Source organism: Rhineura floridana, chromosome 9 (genome assembly GCF_030035675.1).
Source record: "Rhineura floridana isolate rRhiFlo1 chromosome 9, rRhiFlo1.hap2, whole genome shotgun sequence".
NCBI classification, from domain to species: domain Eukaryota; kingdom Metazoa; phylum Chordata; class Lepidosauria; order Squamata; family Rhineuridae; genus Rhineura; species Rhineura floridana.
In genome coordinates this window covers 112,647,440-112,670,019 of record NC_084488.1, presented here as the reverse complement: position 1 = coordinate 112,670,019, position 22,580 = coordinate 112,647,440, and the positions used below count along the sequence as shown (strand labels likewise).

At 42.4% G+C, this 22,580-nt stretch overlaps 1 protein-coding gene and 1 pseudogene across 2 annotated transcripts in view; one reads left to right on the top strand and one right to left on the bottom strand.

Moving 5' to 3' along the window:
* The window catches only part of LOC133364383 (C-X-C motif chemokine 13-like), a 29,619-nt gene that overhangs the window by 4,928 nt on the left and 2,111 nt on the right, over positions 1–22,580 (top strand). Inside the window, exons 2-4 of one of the 2 annotated variants that reach the window (XM_061584806.1) lie at positions 14,068–14,185; positions 17,828–17,951; positions 21,742–21,825. In XM_061584806.1, coding sequence (XP_061440790.1) covers positions 14,158–14,185; positions 17,828–17,951; positions 21,742–21,825 — 236 coding nt within the window. In that variant the 5' untranslated portion in view covers positions 14,068–14,157. Of the gene's footprint in view, positions 1–14,067; positions 14,186–15,250; positions 15,389–17,827; positions 17,952–21,741; positions 21,826–22,580 lie in introns of those variants that run through there. The other variant, XM_061584805.1, reaches the window with a different exon arrangement.
* Positions 2,722–2,840, bottom strand: LOC133364728 (5S ribosomal RNA; annotated as a pseudogene).

Sequence of the window (22,580 nt, the reverse complement as noted above, 5' to 3'; positions counted from 1 at the left end):
CAGTGTGTGTGTGTAAGGGCTCCATGGTGACCACTGATGCCACGTTGGGGACCACAGTTCTATTCCATCCTCTAGTTCAGCCACAGATCTGTAAAACATTGCTGCATCGCACATTATAATTTGGCACTTTATATTAATTTGTTCTCTACTTGCACACTTATTTGCATGCTTATTCCCCATGTTTAATACTGCTCATCTGTCTGCTGAGATTAGTACTGTACATGATATTGCATTGTGGTGTGTATTAGAGTTGTGCTGCACAGCTATTGAGCCACAACTGAGATATTAAATTCATTTTTTATTGTTAGGAAGGAACAAAATACAATGATCCACAGAAGTACATTAAACAAATGAAATTGCTAATGTTCTCTGCAGTAGTGTAGTGGCAAATTCAGAAGCACAGGATCCCTTCATTATAGTGACATCACGGCCCTTCACAGCCACATAACTGTTTCCACTTTCCTTGTCTCCCTTGCTGTCCTACCCTACAAGGGATGTCCCTAGGAGCCAATTGACATGAAAGGGGAGATTATGTTAGCTACTGAGAAGAGTCTTCTCAGTGGCTGACTCATTTCCTTTCACTCTGATTGGCTGCAATCAGCACGAAAGGACAAGGACTCTTCTCAGTAGCTAACAAGCTTTCCTTTCATGCTGGTTGGCTCATACACAGGGACCTGGCTGGGACCCTGCTCCCAAAAAAGTAAGATGTCTACAACCCTGGATGACTACACACCTTGTTCTCTGATATAGCAAATGTAGAGGGGGGAAATTTAGGCAAGTTTCCTCATTGTCCACCTTTATAGAACTCCTAATAAATGGTCAGGCTGAGAATTATCTTTGTACTCTTCCAATGCATAATGAACATAGATCAATTTTCAAGAAAGCTTTTATTGCCATGTCTACCCTCTCTGTATTTAATGATACCTGTAAGCCTCAGCATATACATCATACCTTAAATCCTTATCATCCAATCTCTCTGTGATGGTGAGTCTTTAAGCAGACTTTCGATGACTGGATTATTCTGAAGTTTCCGCCTTTCCCTTTCTGTACAGAACCACACCACAGGACAATTAAAAGAATGTACTGGCGCCTTGTTCTATTACTGAACATTTGTCACTGTTAAACAATTTTTCATGTGATTTAGTATTGTGGTTAGATCCTATCTTTTTAATGTCTGGAAATGCTTACTGTCCCGACCTTACCAGTTTTATAAAGTGTTTTGGCTGTGCTATATGTTTGCTCTTTTTCCTTGACCGCAAGAAATCTGGTAAAAGATTCTTGACTGCTGGAGTCTTTGGACATGATTCTTCCACCACTGGGCGTCACTGTTGGGTTGTGATTGCTGGGGGGGGGCAGAAGGCTAGCTACTGCCTTTGGCTGCTGTTTTTTTATTTTTATTTTTGGCAAGACACCTCTTTGCTCTACTGGGAAAGCATTGCCTCTGGTCAAATTTCCCAGTGGGGAGAAGGTGTTTCTGAGTGCTAGAAAGGTGAATACTTTGCCACTTTGTCCCTCTCCTCCATGGGGTGCTCGCTCAAAGTGTCATAAGCACTGAGAGGGACTTCCCTGCTCTCATAAGAACCTATGAAAAGCCTACAAGATCAGGCCAGTGGCCCATCTAGTTCAGCTTCCTCTTCCCACAGTGGCCAACCAAGGGCCTACAGGAAGTCGAAAAGCAGGACCTGAGCACAAAAGCACCTTTCTTTCCTGCAGTTTCCAGCAACTGGTATTCAGAAGCATATGGCTTCTAGTCATGGAAGCAGAGCGTAGCTATCATGGCCAGTAGTAATTTATAGCCTTATCCTCCATGAATTTGTCTTACCCTCTTTCAAAGCCATCCCAGCCAGTGGCCATCACTACCTATTAACCTGGATTCTGAGCTATCAGAGGACGATGAAAGATCTATCAAAATGGGTTCTAAAGTGCCAAGGGCGGCAAACTGACTAGTGTTATGGCTGAGAGTACTGAAATAAATGATTATACAGTGGAATTGTGAGAGGACTGCCCTTTATCACCTTTGTTTTATTATTTATTTATTAATTTATTATTTTATTTATATCCCGCCCTTCCTCCCAGCAGGAGCCCAGGGCAGCAAATAAAAGAACTAAAAACACTTTAAACATCATAAAAACAGACTTTAAAATACATTAAAACAAAACATCTTTAAAAACTTTTTTTTTTAAAGCTTTCAAGATTTTTTTTTTTAAAGGTTAAAAACATTGGTTTTTAAAAAAAGTTTTAAAAACATATTAAAAAGCAATTCCAACACAGATGCAGACTGGGATAAGGTCTCAACTTAAAAGGCTTGTTGAAAGAGGAAGGTCTTCAATAGGTGCTGAGAAGATAACAGAGATGACGCCTGTCGAATATTTAACGGGAGGGAATTCCACAGGGTAGATGCCGCCATGCTAAAGGTCCATTTCCTCTGTTGTGCAGAACAGACTTCCCTGATAAGTTGGTATCTGCAGGAGGCCCTCACATGCAGAGTGCAGTGATCGACTTTGGTTTTTTGCCTTGATGATAGAGATACTATTGACTTTTTATAAGGCTTTTCTATGAGAATTAACCCCTTGGTTGGCTAAGTTGTTTAATAACATCCTTGTTGTTATATGCTTTCAAGTCGATTATGACTTATGGCAACCCTATGAATCTTTTTGGATATTTTCATAGGGTTTTCATGGTAAGAGGTATTCAGAAGTGGTTCACCATTGCCTTTCTCTAAGCCTACAGCACCCGGTATTCTCAGGTGGTCTCCCATCCAAGTACCAACCAGGCCTGACCCTGCTTAGCTTCCGAGATCAGACAAGATCGGGCATGTTCAGGGTAGTATGGCTGCAACATCCTTGAAAGTGGCAATATTCCAATCTCATGGAAAGAAGAACAAGCAGTTGCCATTTTGAAACCTAGTAAAGACCCCTCTCTCATGGGGACTCTGTCACCCCCATAGCGCTCATTAACTGGGATGCAAAACTGCAATATTCGTTGATAGGCTGAATTCTTTCATAACTGAGTATATCTCACATGACCAAATTGGCCTGACTGGCGTTCAAGTTGAGTCAAAGCCCAGCAGAGAGACAATGCTGGGAAGAAACTCGAGGGGCTGGCAAGCTGCAGGGCAAGGTGTGAGGCCTCAGCCTATGCCCACCCAGTGACCCAACAAGAAACCGCTGGAGGGTTTTCACTGGGGGAACAGTTGTACGTTGTACAACTCCATACTCTCTTTTCACATCTGTGTAGAAAAGGAGAACTGAATGTAAGACTAGAAGAATGTGAAACTGAGAAAATCTATATGGACAGATCCTTCCATCCCTACTCATGAGTTCAAGAAATTCATCTTCAGACATGCACAGTTTGTAGATTTCCAGTGTAGTAATTCTGGTGAATTTCTCCCTCCAGTTCAGTGTTGCTTTGCAGTTTTAACAGAGCTCAAGCTGAATTTCAAGTGGCACACCTTCTGCTCTAAAATCAAAAGCCTTCTCAAAGAAATATAGATGCTAAACTGTTCACTAATATTCTTGCAGATTGTTTAGCCAACTTAGCCCCAAATTATATTCATCCTGACCAATCTGGATTCATTCGCTTCCGCTCATTAACTGACCCGGTCCGCAGGATACTGAACGCAATCTTCCACAATAACCTTAGGAAAAATCAAATGGCCTTGGTGTCATTAGATGCCACCAAGGCCTTCGACAAAGTTGAGTGGAATTTCTTATTTACTGTACTAGAACACATGAAGATTGGTCCTATTTTCCTTCAGGTTTTGTGATCGCTATATAAGGGCACTTCTTCTTGCATCAGGGTAAACGGTAGGGATTCCAAACACTTTTACATAAACAAAGGTACAAAACAAGGTTGCCCTCTTTTGCCTATTTTATTTGCCTTTGCACTTGAACCTCTTGCGAATGCAATAAGACACAACCCTCTAATAAAAGGGGTTACAGTAAATGGTCGGATCCATTTGCTCAATCTTTTTGCCGACAACATAGCTCTGATGTTGTCTAACCCAGAAGAAGCAATTACAGCACTAATGAAAGAAATCCAGACTTATGGGAAAGTGGCAGGTCTTGAGATTAATTTTCAAAAATCAGAACTCTTATGCTTTAATATGCCTCCAGAATTGACCCAAAAATTACAAGTAATCTCCAAACTGAAGATATGCTCCAAGTCATTCAAATATCTTGGAGTGGTGATCCCGAAAAACCTATCCAAATTAATGCAATTAAATTTTACTCCCATAATTAAGGAAATAATATGTATGCTAAAAGAATGGTCCCAATTCTTATCATGGCTGGGCAGGATTGCAGCAATAAAAATGTATATTTTACCTAAATTAAACTTTTTATTTCAATCCATTCCAATACTGATTCCTAAAAACAAATTAACAATTTGGCAACAAATTATTAACAAATTTATTCACCAAGGTAAAAAGCCCAGATTAATAAAAAATACTCTTTATAGGTCCCCCAAGAAAGGCGGTCTGGGCATACCCAACCTGCAACTTTATCATGATGCATCTCACCTAAAAAGCATAATACCTCTGCTGCAGGAATCTACAAACAAATCTTGGACTGGCATGGAAAGAGTGGGCACCTCTTTACAAGAATCCAGAGGTCTCCCATTTGTGATTCATATGAAGAAAAAATTAGATGATATAACTAACCCATTTTTGAAAAATAATTTAACAATTTGGAAAAATTGGCACTCAAAATTAACCCCCCGATTTTGCCTTTGACCCCTATTCTCAATCATCCCATGTTTTATGAAAGGAATAAATTTCAGCAGTTCAAAGATTGGGAAAAGGTGGATCTTTACCGCATTAGAGACTTTTACATAGGTAGCCATCCCAAAATGCCTGACCAACTAAAATCTCAGCTCAAGGAAATTAAAACATCCTGGTTTCAACTTCACCAAATTCTAGGGCTAGGAGTGCTTTCAGGTATCGCTCCCAAATGGGGCTCTGTGATTGAGAGCCCACACCCAGCCCTGAAGATGCTTGAGCCACAGAGAGTGGGCAGCAACAGCAGAGAACACCCTTGGCCACCTTGTGAGTGGAACAATTGGTGGGGCCAAGAGGCCACCAGGGACTCCACCAGTCCGGACTGTCCTTTTTTATTGTTTCTCTCCCCGCTCTAGCACAGATCTCAACAGATCCCCCTGCTAGGCAACCACCAGTCACGTCCTAATACTAGTATTCCCAGAAACTCTGAATACTGGTATTGTTATTCTCTTCACCGCTGCCACCATTTGTTACAGTTTCCCTTCAGCCGTGGTCATTACCTTAGCCTCCCTTCTGGTCTGTGAAACCCCAGCCAAGGATCAGGCCTTTGGTAAACCAAATTAAGTATTTATTAAAGATAACAAAGCTAACAAGATTAACAAGATTTCTTCTTAAGGCACATAAGCATATGGTTTTACTCAATACTAATCCGAACTCCACCCCCCTCCTTCTCCACTCTCTCCTGGCAAACAACTCTCTAAACCCCACCAAGCAACCCACTCAGTTCACCTCCTCCACCCCCACTCTCACTCTTCCTTTTATACGTTCAGCCATTTTAAACACTCAGCCAATCATCTCGCATTCTACTGCCCATTCACTCCCCCTCCTCTTTCACTCCACTTACCATGTATCTTCTAAATAACAACACTTACCATATATACATTAATATAGGAACATCACAAGCCCACACCCAGCCCTGAAGATGCTTGAGCCACAGAGAGTGTGGTTCAGTGGCTTAAGTGGGCAGCAACAGCAGAGAACACCCTTGGCCACCTTGTGAGTGGAACAATTGGTGGGGCCAAGAGGCTTCTGTGATAAATGTAAATGTACTGCCTTCACGTCAATCCTGACTTATGGCGATCCTACGAATAGGGTTTTCGTGGTAAGCGGTATTCAGAGGGGTTTTACCATTGCCTTCCTCTGAGGCTGAGAGGCAGTGACTGGGCCAAGGTCACCCAGTGCACTTCTTGGCTGTGTAGGGATTTGAACCCTGGTCTCCCAGGTCGTAGTCCAACACTCTAACCACTACACCACACTGGCTTCTGTGATAGGGAAGTTTAGTTATTGTAAACCACCCAGAGAGCTTCGGCTATGGGGCAGAATACAAGTTTAGTAAATAAATAAATAGGTAGATGGGGCCAGGCTTTATCTTCATTTTTTTTAATTAATCTTTATTAATTTTCACTTCACTTTGTATATCGAAACAGATAACAGAAAGACAGATTTAAAACAGAGGGCAGTATTCAGCTTATTTATTTATTTATAAATACTAGTGTATTTAATTTATATCCTGCCCTTTCTCCCAAAGGAGCCCAGGGTGGCAAACACATTAATGCAACATTTTAACAACTACAACAAAGCAATCTAAAAACAATTACAGTCTGAAAACAGTTATAGGTAAAAACATAATTCCTTGTAGAGATCTCCGGCTGCTAGGAACAGTCTCCTTCAGCCATCAAATGCCTGAGTAAACAAGGATGTTTTTTAATTCATCCCGAAAGTAAATAATGAGTGAGACATAATGATGCTTGTGTAAGGATCAGTGCTAGCGCAACAGGACTTTCCCTCTCTTCTACTCCCTTGTGTGCCATGCGCATCCCCAAATCTGCTCCAGAGGGTTGAGGGAACCCCCAGAACAGATTTAGGGGGGCTGCGAGAGTAGAATGCTCCACTGTGCAAGGAGAAATCCTTGCGCCAATGGAACCAGTGACTTTGTGCTACATTGAATACAACCCAGACAAAACAAACAACTGCCTCTTCAAAAAGAAAAACCCCATAATCTCAAAAAAGAAACTGCAATCCATATACTAACTTAATTTTTAAATCAACTTTGGAGAGTTGGCACATAGATCTTTGCACCCTTGCATAAAACTGTTTAGGATCACAGAAAGCTGCAATGAAGGCCCCCAGTCGAAGAAGCAGCACCAGCTCATTTTCTCTTTCTGCAATCTTGCTACTGGGTAAAAGGGACTGATCCTGTGAAGGTCCCACAGATTCATTTCCAACATCTAATGATCACTAGCATCCAGGATCAAATGAAACCCTCAGATCTGAAGGGCTCAAGAGATCATTTTAATCTAGTCTGCCTCACGGCTTGGGCCTTTCTCTCATCTCCTAAACTCCCTTTCCATTATTTTGAATGTGGGGATCAACTGAATGCTCAGCCAACCTGATAAGATGTTACCTCCCAGTAGCTTAACAAGTACTATGGTCAGATCTGCACTATATATTTAAAGCAGTATCATATCACTTATGGCTTCCCGCAAAGAATCCTGGGAACTGTAGTTTGCTACAGGTGCTGAGAGTTGTTAACAGACCTCTGTTCCCCTCACAGAGCATTATGTTGGGGGCTTGCTTCACATCCAGGGGAAGAAAATTCAAGAGAACTGGTGCCATAATGCTAAAAGCGTTGCATCACAGCATGCTTCACTGCAGGGGCATGCAGCACCATAAAAAAAAATAATCTTCATTTCCCCAGGTCTATGTGAGTGGGGTGGAATGTTGCTGCTGTGTTTTCTTCACGTTCCTGTTCATGGGTGTTTGTTTGCAGTTATAGCATATAGCCAATTGGATCAGCTATGGGAGGGGACAGTTACAGAGCGAAACCATATGCATAAAATGAAGTCCATCCTCCTGCTATTGTTATCAAATGACACCCCCCGTGCAATAAAGCAAGGCAGGTTGGCACACAGTTTTTGATAAGCATGCCGTAAGTCAGGGGTAGGGAACCTGTGGATCTCCAAAGGTTGTTGGACTCCAGTTCCCATCAGCCCCAGCTAGCATGGCCAATGGTCAGGGATGATGTGAGGTGGAGTCCAGCAACATCTGGAGGGCCACAGGTGCCCCATCCTGGCTGATGAGACAGTACACACTGCAGTACATTTTATTTATTATTGCATTTATACTCCACCTCTGCTCCTTTTCTATAACCAAAAAGCCCAAAATGTTGCAACCTTTCCTCATAGGTTACTTGTTCCGAACTCTAAAAGGCTTAAGCACAGGATTTTTTTTAGAGTTCAGCACAAACCTATATATCTGGCTTCCAGCAAAATTTTGACTTTTCTGTACCTGCATTGCCCCGTTTAAAACTTTTGAAACTGTTTAAAACTTTTTTCAGTTGGTTTCCTTTGATGGCAGTTGTGAATCCCCTCTCACCAAAGCAGTCACATTCTTTAGAGACAGCAAACTTAGGGGGACATTCCCACGAAACCCGTATCATGACAAAGAGGAACCTCTTTTCTGTTGAAGCTGAATAGATACCAGAATGCCATGTCTGTGAAAATACAAAAGTGCTGCTTCAGTTTACCGATTGTACCCCTAAATATACTGATAACTGGCTTAGGGACTTTTTCAGTTATATACCACATTCAAACCAGAGCAGAAGGAAAACAAGTTCCTCTAACTGGAGGGAGATCAAAGGCACAACCTTCCTTTCTTTAGTTTGAACTTTCCAAGAGAGTTGAGCAGGCCCTTGCCGAAAGGCACCATTACTCTTCATATTTATTTTGTTTTGCTGTTACTCCTCTCCCTGCTTTTTTGGAACTGTTTTTTGGAGTTACCATGTAAAAATGTTCCAAACCTTTTTTTTTTTTAAACAAAATCAGAAGTGTGAGTAATAATACTTTCCCCCAAAAACACTTATGAAAAAACAATCATCTCCAGCCTTAGTTACTCTAAACATGTATATGAATTCATGCATTTTTTTCCCTCTTATACGTTGCTTAGAGAGCTGGTGTGGTGTAGTGGTTAAGGTGTTGGACTGTGACCTGGGAGACTAGGGTTCAAATCCCCTCATAGCCATGAAGCTCACTGGGTGACCTTGGGCCAGTCACTGCCTCTCAGCCTCATGAAAACCCTGTTCATAGAGTCACCATAAGTTGGAATCGACTTGAAGGCAGTACATTTACATTAGGTTGCTTATGTAACCCTAGGTAGCTAAGCTCAAGAATGCTTATTAAATACATACAACTCAGTGGGGCTTTCCAAAGGAGGTCCCTTGCTTGTTCTTGTCTGTTCCTTTGCAGTAAGAAAAACTAAACTTATGAGCACATGAGTTTGCATGCATGATGGGATAATGTGGTACCAATCAAATGTAGATGTGGAGGCATTTCAGTTTCAACCTACACATTCAAAATGGCTGCCAATTCCAATATAGATGCCATCACAGCTACCATTCTGAGTTTTTTTTAATCTATACCTGTTTTTACCCTGGCCTTTGGCACTTTTTAGGGCCCACTCTAGTGATTATAATTTGTCTTAATTTTTTTTAATGTTGTATTTTACATTGTTGTGACCCACCCTGGGACCTTATGGTAAAGGACAGATGATGATGATATCATCTTCTGTAATAAAAAGATAGATATTGACTGAGGGAGTTCCAAAAGGTTTTTTAAATTAATTTTTATTAATTTTGTAAAAGACAAGGTTACAAATCATTAAAAAAAACCGCATGAGAGAAATCCCCAGAACTGCACCAAAATAAGTAAAATAAATGAGATACAAAAGAAAAGACAGCATTTAGTCTGATTGTTCTGCCTCTTCACAAGTTCCATAGTGTGCAGCGGAGAGTTCCTAAGATACTGGTTGCAAAAGGTTGTGTGATAAAATTACTTTTTTCAATTAGTTACAAAACATCCTCCATTCCAAAGTTGAAGTGGCTTCACATCTACGTCCCTTCAGTACCACGATACCTGTGTATGCAGAAGCACATGAGTGTGTCAGTAAGAGCAGTTTCCCACTTCATTTTATGGAAGTTGCTGCTGCTCTGCTGTTGTGGCATTTTGCTATCCGAAGAGAGCTTGGGACGTAAGAGCAGCAGAAACTGAACCCATTTTGAAGATGGGAGAGTCTGGATTGCTCTGTTCCCAGATGAAGACAAGGCAATATCCCTTACAACAGGGGTAGCCAACACGGTGCCTTCCATATGTTGTTGGGCTGTAACTCCCATCACTCCCAACCATCAACTATATTGGCTGGGGTTGATGGGAGTTGTAGTCCAAAACACCTGGAGTGTGTGACTCCCCCTGCCTTAGGGGATGGGATGTGCAGAGAGGTGGGATCATGCCAGTGTAGGAAGGGAATGGACTATAAGAGAAGATAAACTAGGGGAGCTCTATTGTAATCCCCTCCAGCCTTCCAAATCTTGGAGCTGAACCTCTGAAGGGATAGTGAGGAAATGGGACCAGAACCCTATAGCTTGAAGAATCCTCGCTGTATCCCAGCCTGCTTCCATGTATCTTAATGGCCTTTCGGAGGATCCAGAATGCCCAACAGATGCACATTTGTTTTGTAGGATCCAGATGTCTTGCTTCCTTTTGCAAGGAGACTGAATTTTCAGTCGCCGGACTACAGTGCATTGTCACTGGGAACATGTGACTTCCAGCAATATCATAGAGATTTGGGAGTGCTGTGCAAACTATGCAAAATGTGATTGGCTGAATGATCATGAACTGACCATGAGTTGAATTGTGACTTTGAGAAATCAGTAATAAGATAAGTCCATCTCTGATGACATGTGGTGAATGGCTCAGTCTACAGGTGCAATATATGTGTGTATGTAAAATATCTATATCTCTTATATCTACAATAAATGGAATCACAGAATATTAGTGTTGGAAGGGGCCTATAAGGCCATCAAGTCCAACCTCCTGGTCAAAGCCGAAATCCAACTTATCTGCCACGTGACTGTCCAGCTGCCTCTTGAATGCCTCCAGTGTTGGAGAGCCCATCACCTCCCTAGGTAACTGGTCCCATTGCCATATCACTCTAACAGTTAGAATGCTTTCAAACTGCCAAATGTTGCATTAGCTGCAGCTTCTGCATCCAGCCTAGAGGTGTATTGGAAATCATTGGCTGCCAGGCAATGTGTGTGCCAATCCTAAGAGCATCAGATGCACACCTCTTGGGTGCTGAATTCCATGAGGGAAGGTGAAACTCACATCAAAGACCATCTAAGATGGCAGGTGCCTGATAAGGATGTGAGATGAATGGATCAGGTTGGCAAATGATAGCTGTGCTAGTCCGACTGCATGGCATTCTGCCAACTGGTGCTGTGGTCTGCCTCCTGCCTGAAGCAGATGCCCTGCACTGCTTGGTATTGCCAGAGTGCCCCCTCCCAGTCTCATCAGTCTTGCACCTTTTGTTACTATTGCCTTGGATGGATCCTTTTAGAGGAACCCCTCTGTGGAGATTGTGGGGGACCAACCCCCCCAAAAGGACTGTTTCACCTTGGCGTGAGTAGTATGTTGTGGTGGCATTTATGTGCAATGTCTTCCTGAAAAGACAGGAGAAGCCACAGAAGTGGCCTGTACTGAAGGTGTGCCCAAGATAAAATCTACATTACATTAGATAATTGGGTGCAAAATGTGAGCCGGAAATGTTAAGTATGCCAATCTGTGAGATAGAAGTAATCTGCTATCCTTCTGCAGCTTTAGAATTCTTTCCTTTGATGAGGAAGTAACTCCTATGGTGGAATCCTAGATATTGAATCTACTGGGAGGGATGGAGGTCACTTTTGTGCAGATTTACCAAAGAACCACATTTGTTGAAAACAGGGCAAAGTGACATTTGGGTCCTGATTAGGGATGGAAAAAGCTGTCTGTTTCGGTTCACTCAGTTTCTAACTTTTCCAATGTTAAATTCAGTTCTCTACATTTCTACAGCGATCTGCAGGTTTTTTAAAAAAAAAATCCTCATGAAAATTCTCCACCATTTTAGTGCAAATTTCTCCAAATAAACACATTTTTGTAGGCAGTTTTGACAAAGGTATACATTTTTGCAAGCCATTTCTCATCATTTCATGCTTTTTGCATGTTATTTTCACTCATGTATTCATTTTTATGCACACTTTCCCCTAATATATGCATTTTTTAAAATGTTGTTTAGTTGGCGAACTGATTCCCAAAATTCTAATAAATGCGAATTTTGAAGGATGGCTGTGTCTGGGTTCTCATATTGTTTCGGAAATGATGAATTTGATAAATCTGCTTGAATTATCAATATTTTTGATAATTTCTGCTTGAAATGGAAATTAACTGAAATTCTCACCCATTCCTTGTCCTGATGACCCTTGGACAGAGAGGGAAATTTCAGGAGTAAATTGTCTTGGTAGCTATATATTCTCCAAAGGCAGAAGTGAGCCATAAGGGAGATCATTAGCCTGGAAAAGATCCTGGGAAGTGAGATCAGACTGACAGGGGAGAGCCTTGTATTGGTTGTGACTCTGCTGAAAGGAGAACCTGAGAAACCTCTGGGGGGGGGCAATCAGTACGTGCAGGCAGGCCTCTTATTCAGAAAGTCATCTAAATAAGGTCTCCGTGTGAAACGTGTGTTGAGTCCTGAGACCTGTGCTTTTTAACTTATTCATAAATGATCTAGAGTTTAGGATGAGCAGTGAGTTAGCCAAGTTTGCTGATGATGCTGTATTATTCAGGGTGGTTAAAACAAAAAAGGGATTGTGAAGAGCTCCAAAAGGATTTCTCCAAACTGAGTAAATGGGCAGGAGAATGGCAAAATGCAATTCAATGTAAACAAATGTAAAGTGATGCAAGTTGGAGCAAAAAAATATTAATCTCATATTATACGCCCATGGAGTCTGAAATGGCTGTGACTGACTAGGAATGAGCGCAAAAAAGGAGTCACTACCCAGTATGATGGAAAGCAAACAAGGGGGAACAACAGGCACTGGGGCTTACCATGGTAATACAATGTAAACAAGTATACAAATAGCCAAAACATAATGGGAATCACTGCAAACAGTAAATAATATTACAGATACCAAAGACAATGAAGTGTAACACTGTAATCCCAATCATACAATGCAAACATATATTACAAATGACCTAAATGCAATACAATAACAAAAACAAGGACAATGTGCCACAATAGCCAAAAGCAGTGAAATGAGACACACTGATGGCATTACATTGACCACAAGCAATAAGGAACGAAGCTGCAATGACAGTTACTCCGGATTGTAAAAATAGTTTCAATACTTCTTCAGATACCCCTGCTTCTAAAATCACAGATTCTTGAATCAGCAGTTGGCCTTGATTCTCCTGCAAGAATAATCAATGTGCTGCTCTGAAAAAATGCAAGATATTCCCAGGGGAAACTAATCTTCGGCTCAAATACTGTCTTCTTGTGTGGGGTAATCCTCCCCTTATCATATCCCCCAAAATGCTTTCCATCATACTGGGTACTGATTCTTTTTTTGTGTTTGTTTTGTGGAACACACTGCTTTTTGGTAGTTCATTTTGACTAGGAAAGAGACCTTGGGGTCATAGTGGATAGTTCGATGAAGATGTGGACCCAGTGTGCACCAGCTGTGAAAAAGGCAAATTCCATGCTAGGGATCATTAGGAAAGGAATTGAATACTGTATAAAACTGCCGATGTCATAATGCCATTATACAAATCTATGGTGCAACTGCACTTGGAATACCATGTACAGATCTGGCCACCTCATCTCAAAAAAGTTATTGTAGAATAAGGTTCAGAAAAAGGCAACCAAAATGATCAAGGGGATGGAGCAACTCCTCTGTGAGAAAAGGTTACAAAATTTTTTGGGGGGGGGTTAGATTAGAAAAAAGGCAGGTAAGGGGAATCATGACAGAGGTGTATAATATTATGCAAGGTGTGGAGAAAGTAGATAGAAAAAAGTTGTTATCCCTCTCTTGTAACTCTAGAAGTCGGGGACATTCAGTGAAGCACAGCACACAATTAAACTCTGCTTAACTCCCACAAGAGGGTCCCGCAAGAGGCAGTGATGGGCACTGATTTAGATGGCTTTAAAAGGGGGTTAGACAAATTCATAGAGGATATGGCTATCGATGGCTACCAACCCTGATGGATATGTTCCACCTCTACTGTTGGTGGCAGTGTGCATCTGAATACCAGTCGCTTGAAACCTCAGGAGAGGAAAGGTCTCTTGCACTCAGGTCCTGCTTGTGAGCTTCCCAAAGGCATCTGTTTGCCTACTGTGAGGACAGGATGCTACTCTAGATGGGCCATTGGCCTGATCCAGCAGGCTCTTCTTATATTCTTATGTCCATAAATATGTTCACATTTCAGACTGAGTATGGCTCACCAATCTCCCCCTTTTGGTTGGGACGCCAAGAAAATGGAGTGAACACCAGAGAACTAGTAATTGAAGGTGTGGAAATGGTTTCTGTTATTCCAGCTCTAGGAGGTGAGAGACAGCCAACTTTTTGAGGCCTTGTTTTGTTAGAGAACTTAATATTGATGACAGATGAAATTTCTTTCTTGGGATTCTATGAAATTACACACTGTAGACCTCTGATATGACCTTTACTACACACAGATCTGTGGCTAAGACCTTCCAGGCATCAAGGAAGTTTAGTCTTCTGCCTAGGTAGGACTGGTTCTGCCGGAAACAAGGCCTTAATTTCTGGAAGGAAATTTTCTCCTAGACCAGGAGAACTTGCTACCCATGCACTCTCTGAGACCAAAAGAACACCTATCCATGCAAAAAGAGGGATAACTGTACCTCAAGTGTCATGGCATTTATGATCTCTTTTGAGGGAGGAATCATAGAGTTGGAAGGGACCTCTAATATCACCCCCTACCAGAGCTTGGAAAAGTTACTTTTTTGAACTACAACTCCCATCAGCCCCAGCCAGCATGGCCACTGGATTGGGTTGATGGGAGTTGTAGTTCAAAAAAGTAACTTTTCCAAGCTCTGCCCCCTACCAATGCAGAAAATCTACTACTGCAGCATTCCTGAGCCTCTGCTTACTTCTAATAAAAGAAAGTCTACCATCTTCCAAGATTTATTTTCCACAAGGATGGGCAATCAGCTTCACTGGAGAAAGGAAACCTGGGGGGGGGGAATCTGTTATCTGATGGGCAGTCATTTGAAAAGGAGTTGCTTTATGTTTAATGAGTCCACTATCTTGTCTCCAGCTGTTGGTTGGTTGCTGGGACAACATGTATTGCTTTGTGCTGCAATCCAGTGGTTTAAATTGCCAAAAGATGACGATTATTTAAATAGAATGAAGGTGAAAAAGGCAAGACCTGTAGCAAAAAGGTAGCTAAGAAAGGAGAAGTAACCACGGGGATTTAGCTGTCTTTTAAAGTTTTCTGTGCTTATTCTGTAACCAAATTGCCAATGCAGCACTTTAAATTCTGAGGGAAAGATATGGGAAATGAACAATGAAGATGACGCAACGTTGCTTATATGATCTCTAAAAATAGCCACTTGCTTGATGATGTCAAAGCGGCTCTGTGGAATAAATAGAGCCACTCTTGGCCACCAAAACTCCATCCTGGCAAGCATTCAAGGCTGTGCAGTTGACAAACAAATCCAGAATGGGATCCCGCTGCCTGGCTATGCTTTTCGTGCTGTTCCTTACCTGCCAAGTCAGTGCTGCAAGTGAGTACCATCATAGGGTTTTCTTTTGCTGCTCTTTCTTCTCAGGTTTGTCATTAATTACTTTATTACTTGGTTAATTATTTCATTACATTGTTTTCGTCAATATATTTCTACACCGCTCACTAACCAAGGTTCTCTGGGTGGCTTACAAAATGGAGAGAATGTAAAAGTAAAACATCATTTTGTACTTTCTTTTGTTTGTATCCCACCCCTTTGTCTGTGAGCTCAGTGAGCCTCATGACAACACTATGAGGTATGCTGGTCCGGCAGATAATAACTTACCCAAAGCCACCTTTGCTTTCCTAAGTGGGCAGCATTTTGAACCTAGCAGAAATGTGGACTACTCTGAAGGGATACCTACCACCTTGCCAGGCTTAAACCCCATGCCCTCTCTCTTGGGCATTATGGCAACTGCACTTTTATGAGGGGAGGGCTCAGGAGTCGCCAACAATTCACTGGGATTGCCAGTTGGGACCTGTTGAAAAGCTGGCAGTCCTGGAAATGACTAGAGAATAAATGGATACCTTTTCAAAGTTGGTGCTCTGCAACAGGTGCACTCTCTCTTTTCACTGTGCCTGTTACACTGTCCTTGTCATCTAGCTATTAAAGCCGCAGGGGACCCATCAGAAAGAAATCACTCTTATAATGAACCTTCTTGGGAAATATGTACAGTGCATTAATAGCAACCATCATCCTGATTATCAATGGCTACTAGCCATTATGGCTGTGTTTAATCCCCACTGTTGGAGACAGTAAACTACAATTCCCAGAGAGGGTCAATCCCTCTTCCCAGGGAACTCTGGGAATTGTCACTCTATGAGGAGACGAGGCGTGTCCTAACAACTCTCAGCACCCTTAACAAGTGACAGTTCCTAGGATTCCTTGGAGGAAGCCCTGGATTTTTAGAGTGGTATAATAGTGCTTTAACCAGTTCAAGGTGCTGGTTTTGGTGTATAAAGCCTTAGGGTGTGGGCACACTAGTCACTTGAAAAGCAGCCAGAGTGGCTTTCTGGCTGCATTTTGAAGTGACTCAGCTTTCTGCTGGCCACACCTCCCTTCCCCGCTGCTGACTTCAGACCTTTTAGGACTGCCCACCGCAAAGTGTCGGACCAGTCACTGTCTCTGCCTGAGCCTACAGCAAAGCATTTCCATTGGCCACACCTGGAAGGCAAACGGGTTGATCTACCAATCAGTTGCGAAATCTGCCTGAAGCGGAATGTTTAAAAACTGCACTCATGCTGATCCAACCAGGTTTTAGAGTAAAAAAGGCGGAGTTTGACTAGCATCATGTACCCCTGTTTTCAGAAAATAGAGGTGGAGTCCGAGTCACACTGGAACTGGCCCAACAGTAAGTGCGTTTCTACCTTCTACAGCTGGGGACCACCATACCTAAAAGATCATTTCACCACTTATATAGTTACCCAGTTGATCATTTTACTCTGCAGATGAGGGCCGCCTGCAGTCAAGACTGAACTCACCCTCACAATTTCATAGAGCCACTTGGGTCCCCATAAAAAGGGATGGCATTTTCAGCCACTTTGGCTGGGGAGAGTCAAATCTTTTAATTTGGGGGCGGGTGCCAAAGGGTTTAATATTATGACAGATAAAAGTTTTACCACCAGTTCAAGGAGTTGCTATGCTGCTGGGCTGCCTGCTGCTTGGACCCCCACTGCCACATGAAGCAGCAGCAAAGCTTTTTTGATAAGCTAAAGAAAGTTACTGGAACCTTCTGCCATCTTCTGTCAATAATAACAAGCTCTTTTCTAGATAGGGATGGATGAATCTGTCAGTTCTGGTTTCCCTCATTTTCTCATTTTTCCAACCTGAAGTTCGGTTTGCCACACTGCCGCATCACATGTTTACAATTTTTTAAACACAAAAATTCAACAGCATTTTAGTGTGCATGTTTTCTAATACACACATATTGGTATGTAACTTTGCCTAACATGCAGATTTTTGCAAGCAGTTTTGCCTCGTACCATGCGTATTTTGTATATTATTTTCACTAACATATGCATTTTTAACGCACATCCCCCTAATATACTCATTTTTGTACACATTTTTGACAAAGTGTGAATTTCAAAGGATACAATGATTTGGTTCATGCATTGTTTTGAGAAATGCAAATTAGCTACGTTTGCAACTGGAACCAAATTTCTCCCCCAGCCCTCCCCCAGCCCCCTCCCCATGAAAAAAAAATTCACCCTTCCCTTGAATGTAATGCGAGTAATTGATGTCCCATGGCTGCCTTCTCAGAAATCACTGGAATAGCATTGGGCTGAGTGCTATAGTCCAGTGTAAAACAACACAGAAGTGCTGTTCTCAGTTGTCAGCCTTGCAGATGTGGTAACATTTAGTTCCAGACACTTTGAAATGCCTTTATTTTATGTCTACCTAGAGGCATCTCAAATCCTCAGTCATTGTTTCTTTCTCCTACAGGTATCTTTGAGCCGCTGTTAGGCTGCAGGTGTGCAAGAGAAAAGTCCTCCTTCATCCCTTCTTCAAGATATGCAAGTGTCAGCGTCTATCCACCTGGAAGCGTCTGCAAAAGGATGGAAATAATGTAAGCAACCTTAGTCATGCCTGTCACAGCAGCAGGGTTCCAAAATAGCCCCCCAAATTCCCATGCTAAGTATATTTTTTTAAAAATACCAATTTATTTTTCTTCTGACCTAGGAATAAGCCTTATATGTATTCTATATAAAATCATGCAGGCTCCAATTTGGCTAAAGTTGTTTGTGGTTAAACCCAGTGGAACACCCGTTGTGACTTAACAGTGCAATTCTATACATGTTTACCTGGAAGTAAGTCCCATTCTGTTCAATGGGGTTTACTCCCTAGTACATGGATTTAGAATTATAGCCAACTCCATTGCTTTGTGATGAGAGTTAGGCTTGTATTCAACTAAGCCCTACTCAGAGTAGATCCATGAAAATGAATGAACCTGTTAGCTATGTCTACTAACTTTAATAGGTCTACTCTGTCTAGCACTAGCACTGACAATTACAAAGGGATTGGGGCCAATGCATATAGGGTAACATGTCACATCTACTTCCTCTTTGAAAGCTGGTGTTTCATCTCTTGCGCCTAAGGCAAGCTTTTGTTCCACTTGCTGTAAAGATGTATTGAGGGTGTGTCTTTTCCCATGGCATTCCCCTGTTGCAGATTTTCAGTTTTTTGTTTGCCTGTTATCCTTGATCTGCTTTTTGTGTATTTTGTGTGCCCATGTACTCCTGCTTCTCAGAAAGTGGTGAGAACTGTGATGATGTCGCCATTGTTTGCTCTTAAAAACCACCCTGGCATATGCTAAGTGCCGGTAGTGGGGAACCTGTGGCCTAATTAAGCCTGCCAGGCCTCCCCATTTGGCCTGTGAAGTCATTTCAGTCAAGCCACGCCTATTTGCCCTACATCTGGGCAGGTAAAGACATGGCTCAGCCAAAAGAGGGTTTGCGAAGCCCTGTGCACAGGCTTGGCAAGCTTTGCCTATCAGCTGATAGCTGGATTTTGCAAAGGCCCACAAATAACATTCTGCAAGATGCGATGAGCTCGTGATGGGTCTTGCATGGCACTTCACAAGATCTGACAATCAGCTATGCCTTTGATTTCAAAACTTGCAGGCAAGAACAGGTCATTCAGTGTCATGTCATTGTGACATCAGGTGGATGGCCTCACTCACCTGTCAAAGTTGGCCCTCGACTGATGGGGGAGATAAGAGTCTGCCCACTGTACAGATCCAGTGCCCCACCCTGTTATGTGCCAACCTTTTTAAACCCATGGTGGGCATGTTTGGAGAAACTGTTGTGGGTACCAGGCATGCACCCCCACTATGCAAGCAGTGCCACTATCCGCTCACACACTCTCTCTTCCCCACCACCAGCAATTAGGCTGTAGGATTTTTTCAGAAATGCTCATGGGGCAGGGGTTGGTCTTCCTGGAGAGTGGAGCTGGAAGCAAGAGCTGACCTTCCTCCCCTGCAACAATCTGCTGGAAGATCAAAGCCTCTTCAACATTAAGGCTTGAAAAAAGCCTTCTGTTGTAGCCAACAGGAAACTTATTTCAAGTCTAATTGTGATGCAGGAGGTGTTTTTGGCAGAGGAGGGTCACAGCTGCAGAGGGGAGAGTAAACTTTCCCCTCCTTGGCTGTAGCCTATAACCCCAACAAAACCTATTCCCATGCCACAATTAGCCACACCTTATATTGGCTACAGACATCAACAGCCTGATATTCTCCAGATTGTACGGGCTACCCATTCCCATTGTCCCTGGAAATACAGTTGCCAAAGGCCGTCTTAGAATCTTGCAGCCGAAAACAAAAAAAGAGGAAGATAAATGTCAAAATCCCCCTGTGCTACTCATCCCTCTGCACCAATTTTGTGGTTTTATTTCTTTAGAATTTTTTTTCTTCATTCCCCACCCCTTAAAAAAATTACCTGTAAAAGTGGTAAGTGATAGCTGTAAATTGTTTAATATGTAGAACACGGAACTTAACACAAGTCAATGACCTGAAAGTGTTTGGGAGGGGAGGGGAAATGGAGTCTTAGTATTACACATCCTGTGTCACAGTGTAGATCATTGGGAAGAAGGAAGTCTTTTGTATAGAAATCTTAAAAATGTAAATGTACTGCCTTCAAGTTGTTTCCGAGTTATGGCGACCCTATGAATAAAGTTTTCATGAGGCTGAGAGGCAGTCACTGGCCCAAGGTCACCCAGTGAGCTTTGTGGCTATGTGGGGATTCAAGCCCTAGGTCGTAGTCCAACACCTTAACCACTACACCACACTGGCTCTCACATAGAAATCTTACAACCTTCTAATAAACAATAATAACAACAAAATCACCCTGGTGGAGCTGTCCACCACAGTAATTTGTTTGAATTTGCCCTTTTATCAACCAAGCCTGTAAAAATCTGGAAGGATCTGACTGACAATGTGAGCTTCCTGATTCCGGGGCCCAGGAAATCACAACAGGGCGCAATAATGGACATCTGTAGCCTATTTTATTCCTTGGGAATGTAGAATTACTCCGAGGTCTTCTGAGGCAGACTTGAATGCCTGAAATGTCTTGAAAATGTTTCTGTGATGGTCGTGGTTATGATTACATTAAGGTCCATGGTGCTTTACAGAGTAATAATATGACAAAGGCATCTCTGTCTATTTTGTACACTGCTTAGACTGCAGCCTTTCCCAACCTTTGGGTCCCCAGATATTGCGGGACTACAGTTCCCATCTTTCCTGACCATTGGCCATGCTGGCTGGGACTGATGCGAGTTGTAGTCCAACAACATCTGGGGACCCAAAGGCTGGGAAAGGCTGGCTTACAATCAAGCAGTACATAGATTTTGATGAATAAAGAAACAAAACAATGTCCTGAGCAGTTTACAATCTCAATCTGTGAAAGAGAGAAAGGGAATTATAAAATGGATTGTTGGCAGTTCAGGCTCTGGAGTAATGGCAGAGAGTGCGAGAGAGCAGATCTATGGGAACATGGATGGGTACCTGGGGAACAGAAAAGCAAAGGCCAGGGACCCACCACTGGGAGACGAAGGTTATTGGAAACAGATATGAAGCAGCTCATCACCTTGGAGGATGGCCTTGGTTGACTCTGGACCAGTAACCCAAAGCCTTCCCAGCTTACGAATTCACTGAGTGTTGTAAGGGCTCTTCACATGTTATTTATGTATTCATCTAACAACATTTGTATACTGCTTGATTCTAAAAACACCCCTCTAAGCGGATTATGCTATATACACGCATGGGCGTATTATGTGAATGACTGCGCAATGTTGATTTTCAGAGTCAACATCAGGATTGTACCCCATAAAAATGTAGAGTGTAAATTGTGGGTACTGCTGTGCTTGCATTGTTGCACCTGGGGGTACAGGTTGCCCTTTATTTATTAATTATTTTATTTATATCCTGCCCTTCCTCCCGGCAGGAGCCCAGGGCGGCAAACAAAAGCACTAAAAACACTTTAAAACATCATAAAAACAGACTTTAAAATATATTAAAACAAAACATCTCTAAAAATATTTTTAAATAGCTTTAAAAATATCTTTTTTAAAAAAGAAGAAATTTTTTTAAAAAATTAAAAAGCAATTCCAACACAGACGCAGACTTGCTGTAAAGGTTGTCTTGTTACAATGATACAAGGAAACACAAGACTGATTAGATGAATAGGTGGGTGACTCGCCCAGGTTTCAGCTCATAGCTGAACAGGGCACTGAACATAAGTCTCTGTGGCCAAGCAGTCTCATGTCAGAAGTTTATTGATGAGGTTTCCAGTCCAGTTTTCCTGCCTTACACAAACCTCTGATTGTAAATAGTAGTGACATCTTCAACTTTGCTTGTTTTACAGAATCATGCTCAAGAATGGAACCAAAGTATGCGTTGATCCCAAAGCTAACTGGGTGCAGCATTTAGTGGAGATAATCAGAAGCATGTAAGTTCCAATATATCCTCTCCTCCTCACTTGTTATTGAGCCACCAGACTGGGCAGTGTAGCCTGCCCAGCAGTCACTAACCTGGCTGGAGGCATCGTTCAAGGTCTCAGGCAGAGGTCATTTTCAGCTCTCCTGCTTGGAGATGCCAGGGGTTGAATCTCAGATCTTCTGCATGCACAATTTGTTCTCTGCTATTGAGCTTTGGAGGCCCTAACTGTGACTATTTGGAAGCACTGGCTCCCGTTGCAGGGTTTTTGAAGAAGAGTATGTAAGTCCTGCTCAGCCTAAGTAAGTTCAAGTGAGAACTTGTAAAGCAGGGATGGGGAGCTGGTGGCCCTCTGGATGTTGCTGGACTACAGCTCCCATCATCTCTGACCACTGGCCATGCTGGCTGGGGCTGTTGGAAGTTGGAGTCTGTAAATGTAGTCATAGCCTCCTCTCCCCTCCAAAAAACCCCCAACCAACAGGCTTGTATGCAAATTGCACACACTTCATACGTCCAACAACATGTGGAGGGCCACAGGTTCCCCACTCCTGTTGTAAAGCCTTTTGGTAAATACCATCCAAGCATTGGGGGGAAAGTATGAAGAGGGAAGCATGCTCTATTTGGGTAGACTTCCCCCAAGATTTAGAAGCCTTTGCAGTGAGGTTCTTAATCATCAGAGGAGGCTACTCACATTGAGGAAGCTTCCATCTTCATACATTTTCCCTCGGTACATGGATATTGGGGGGGGGGGGCAGCATGGACGATCCC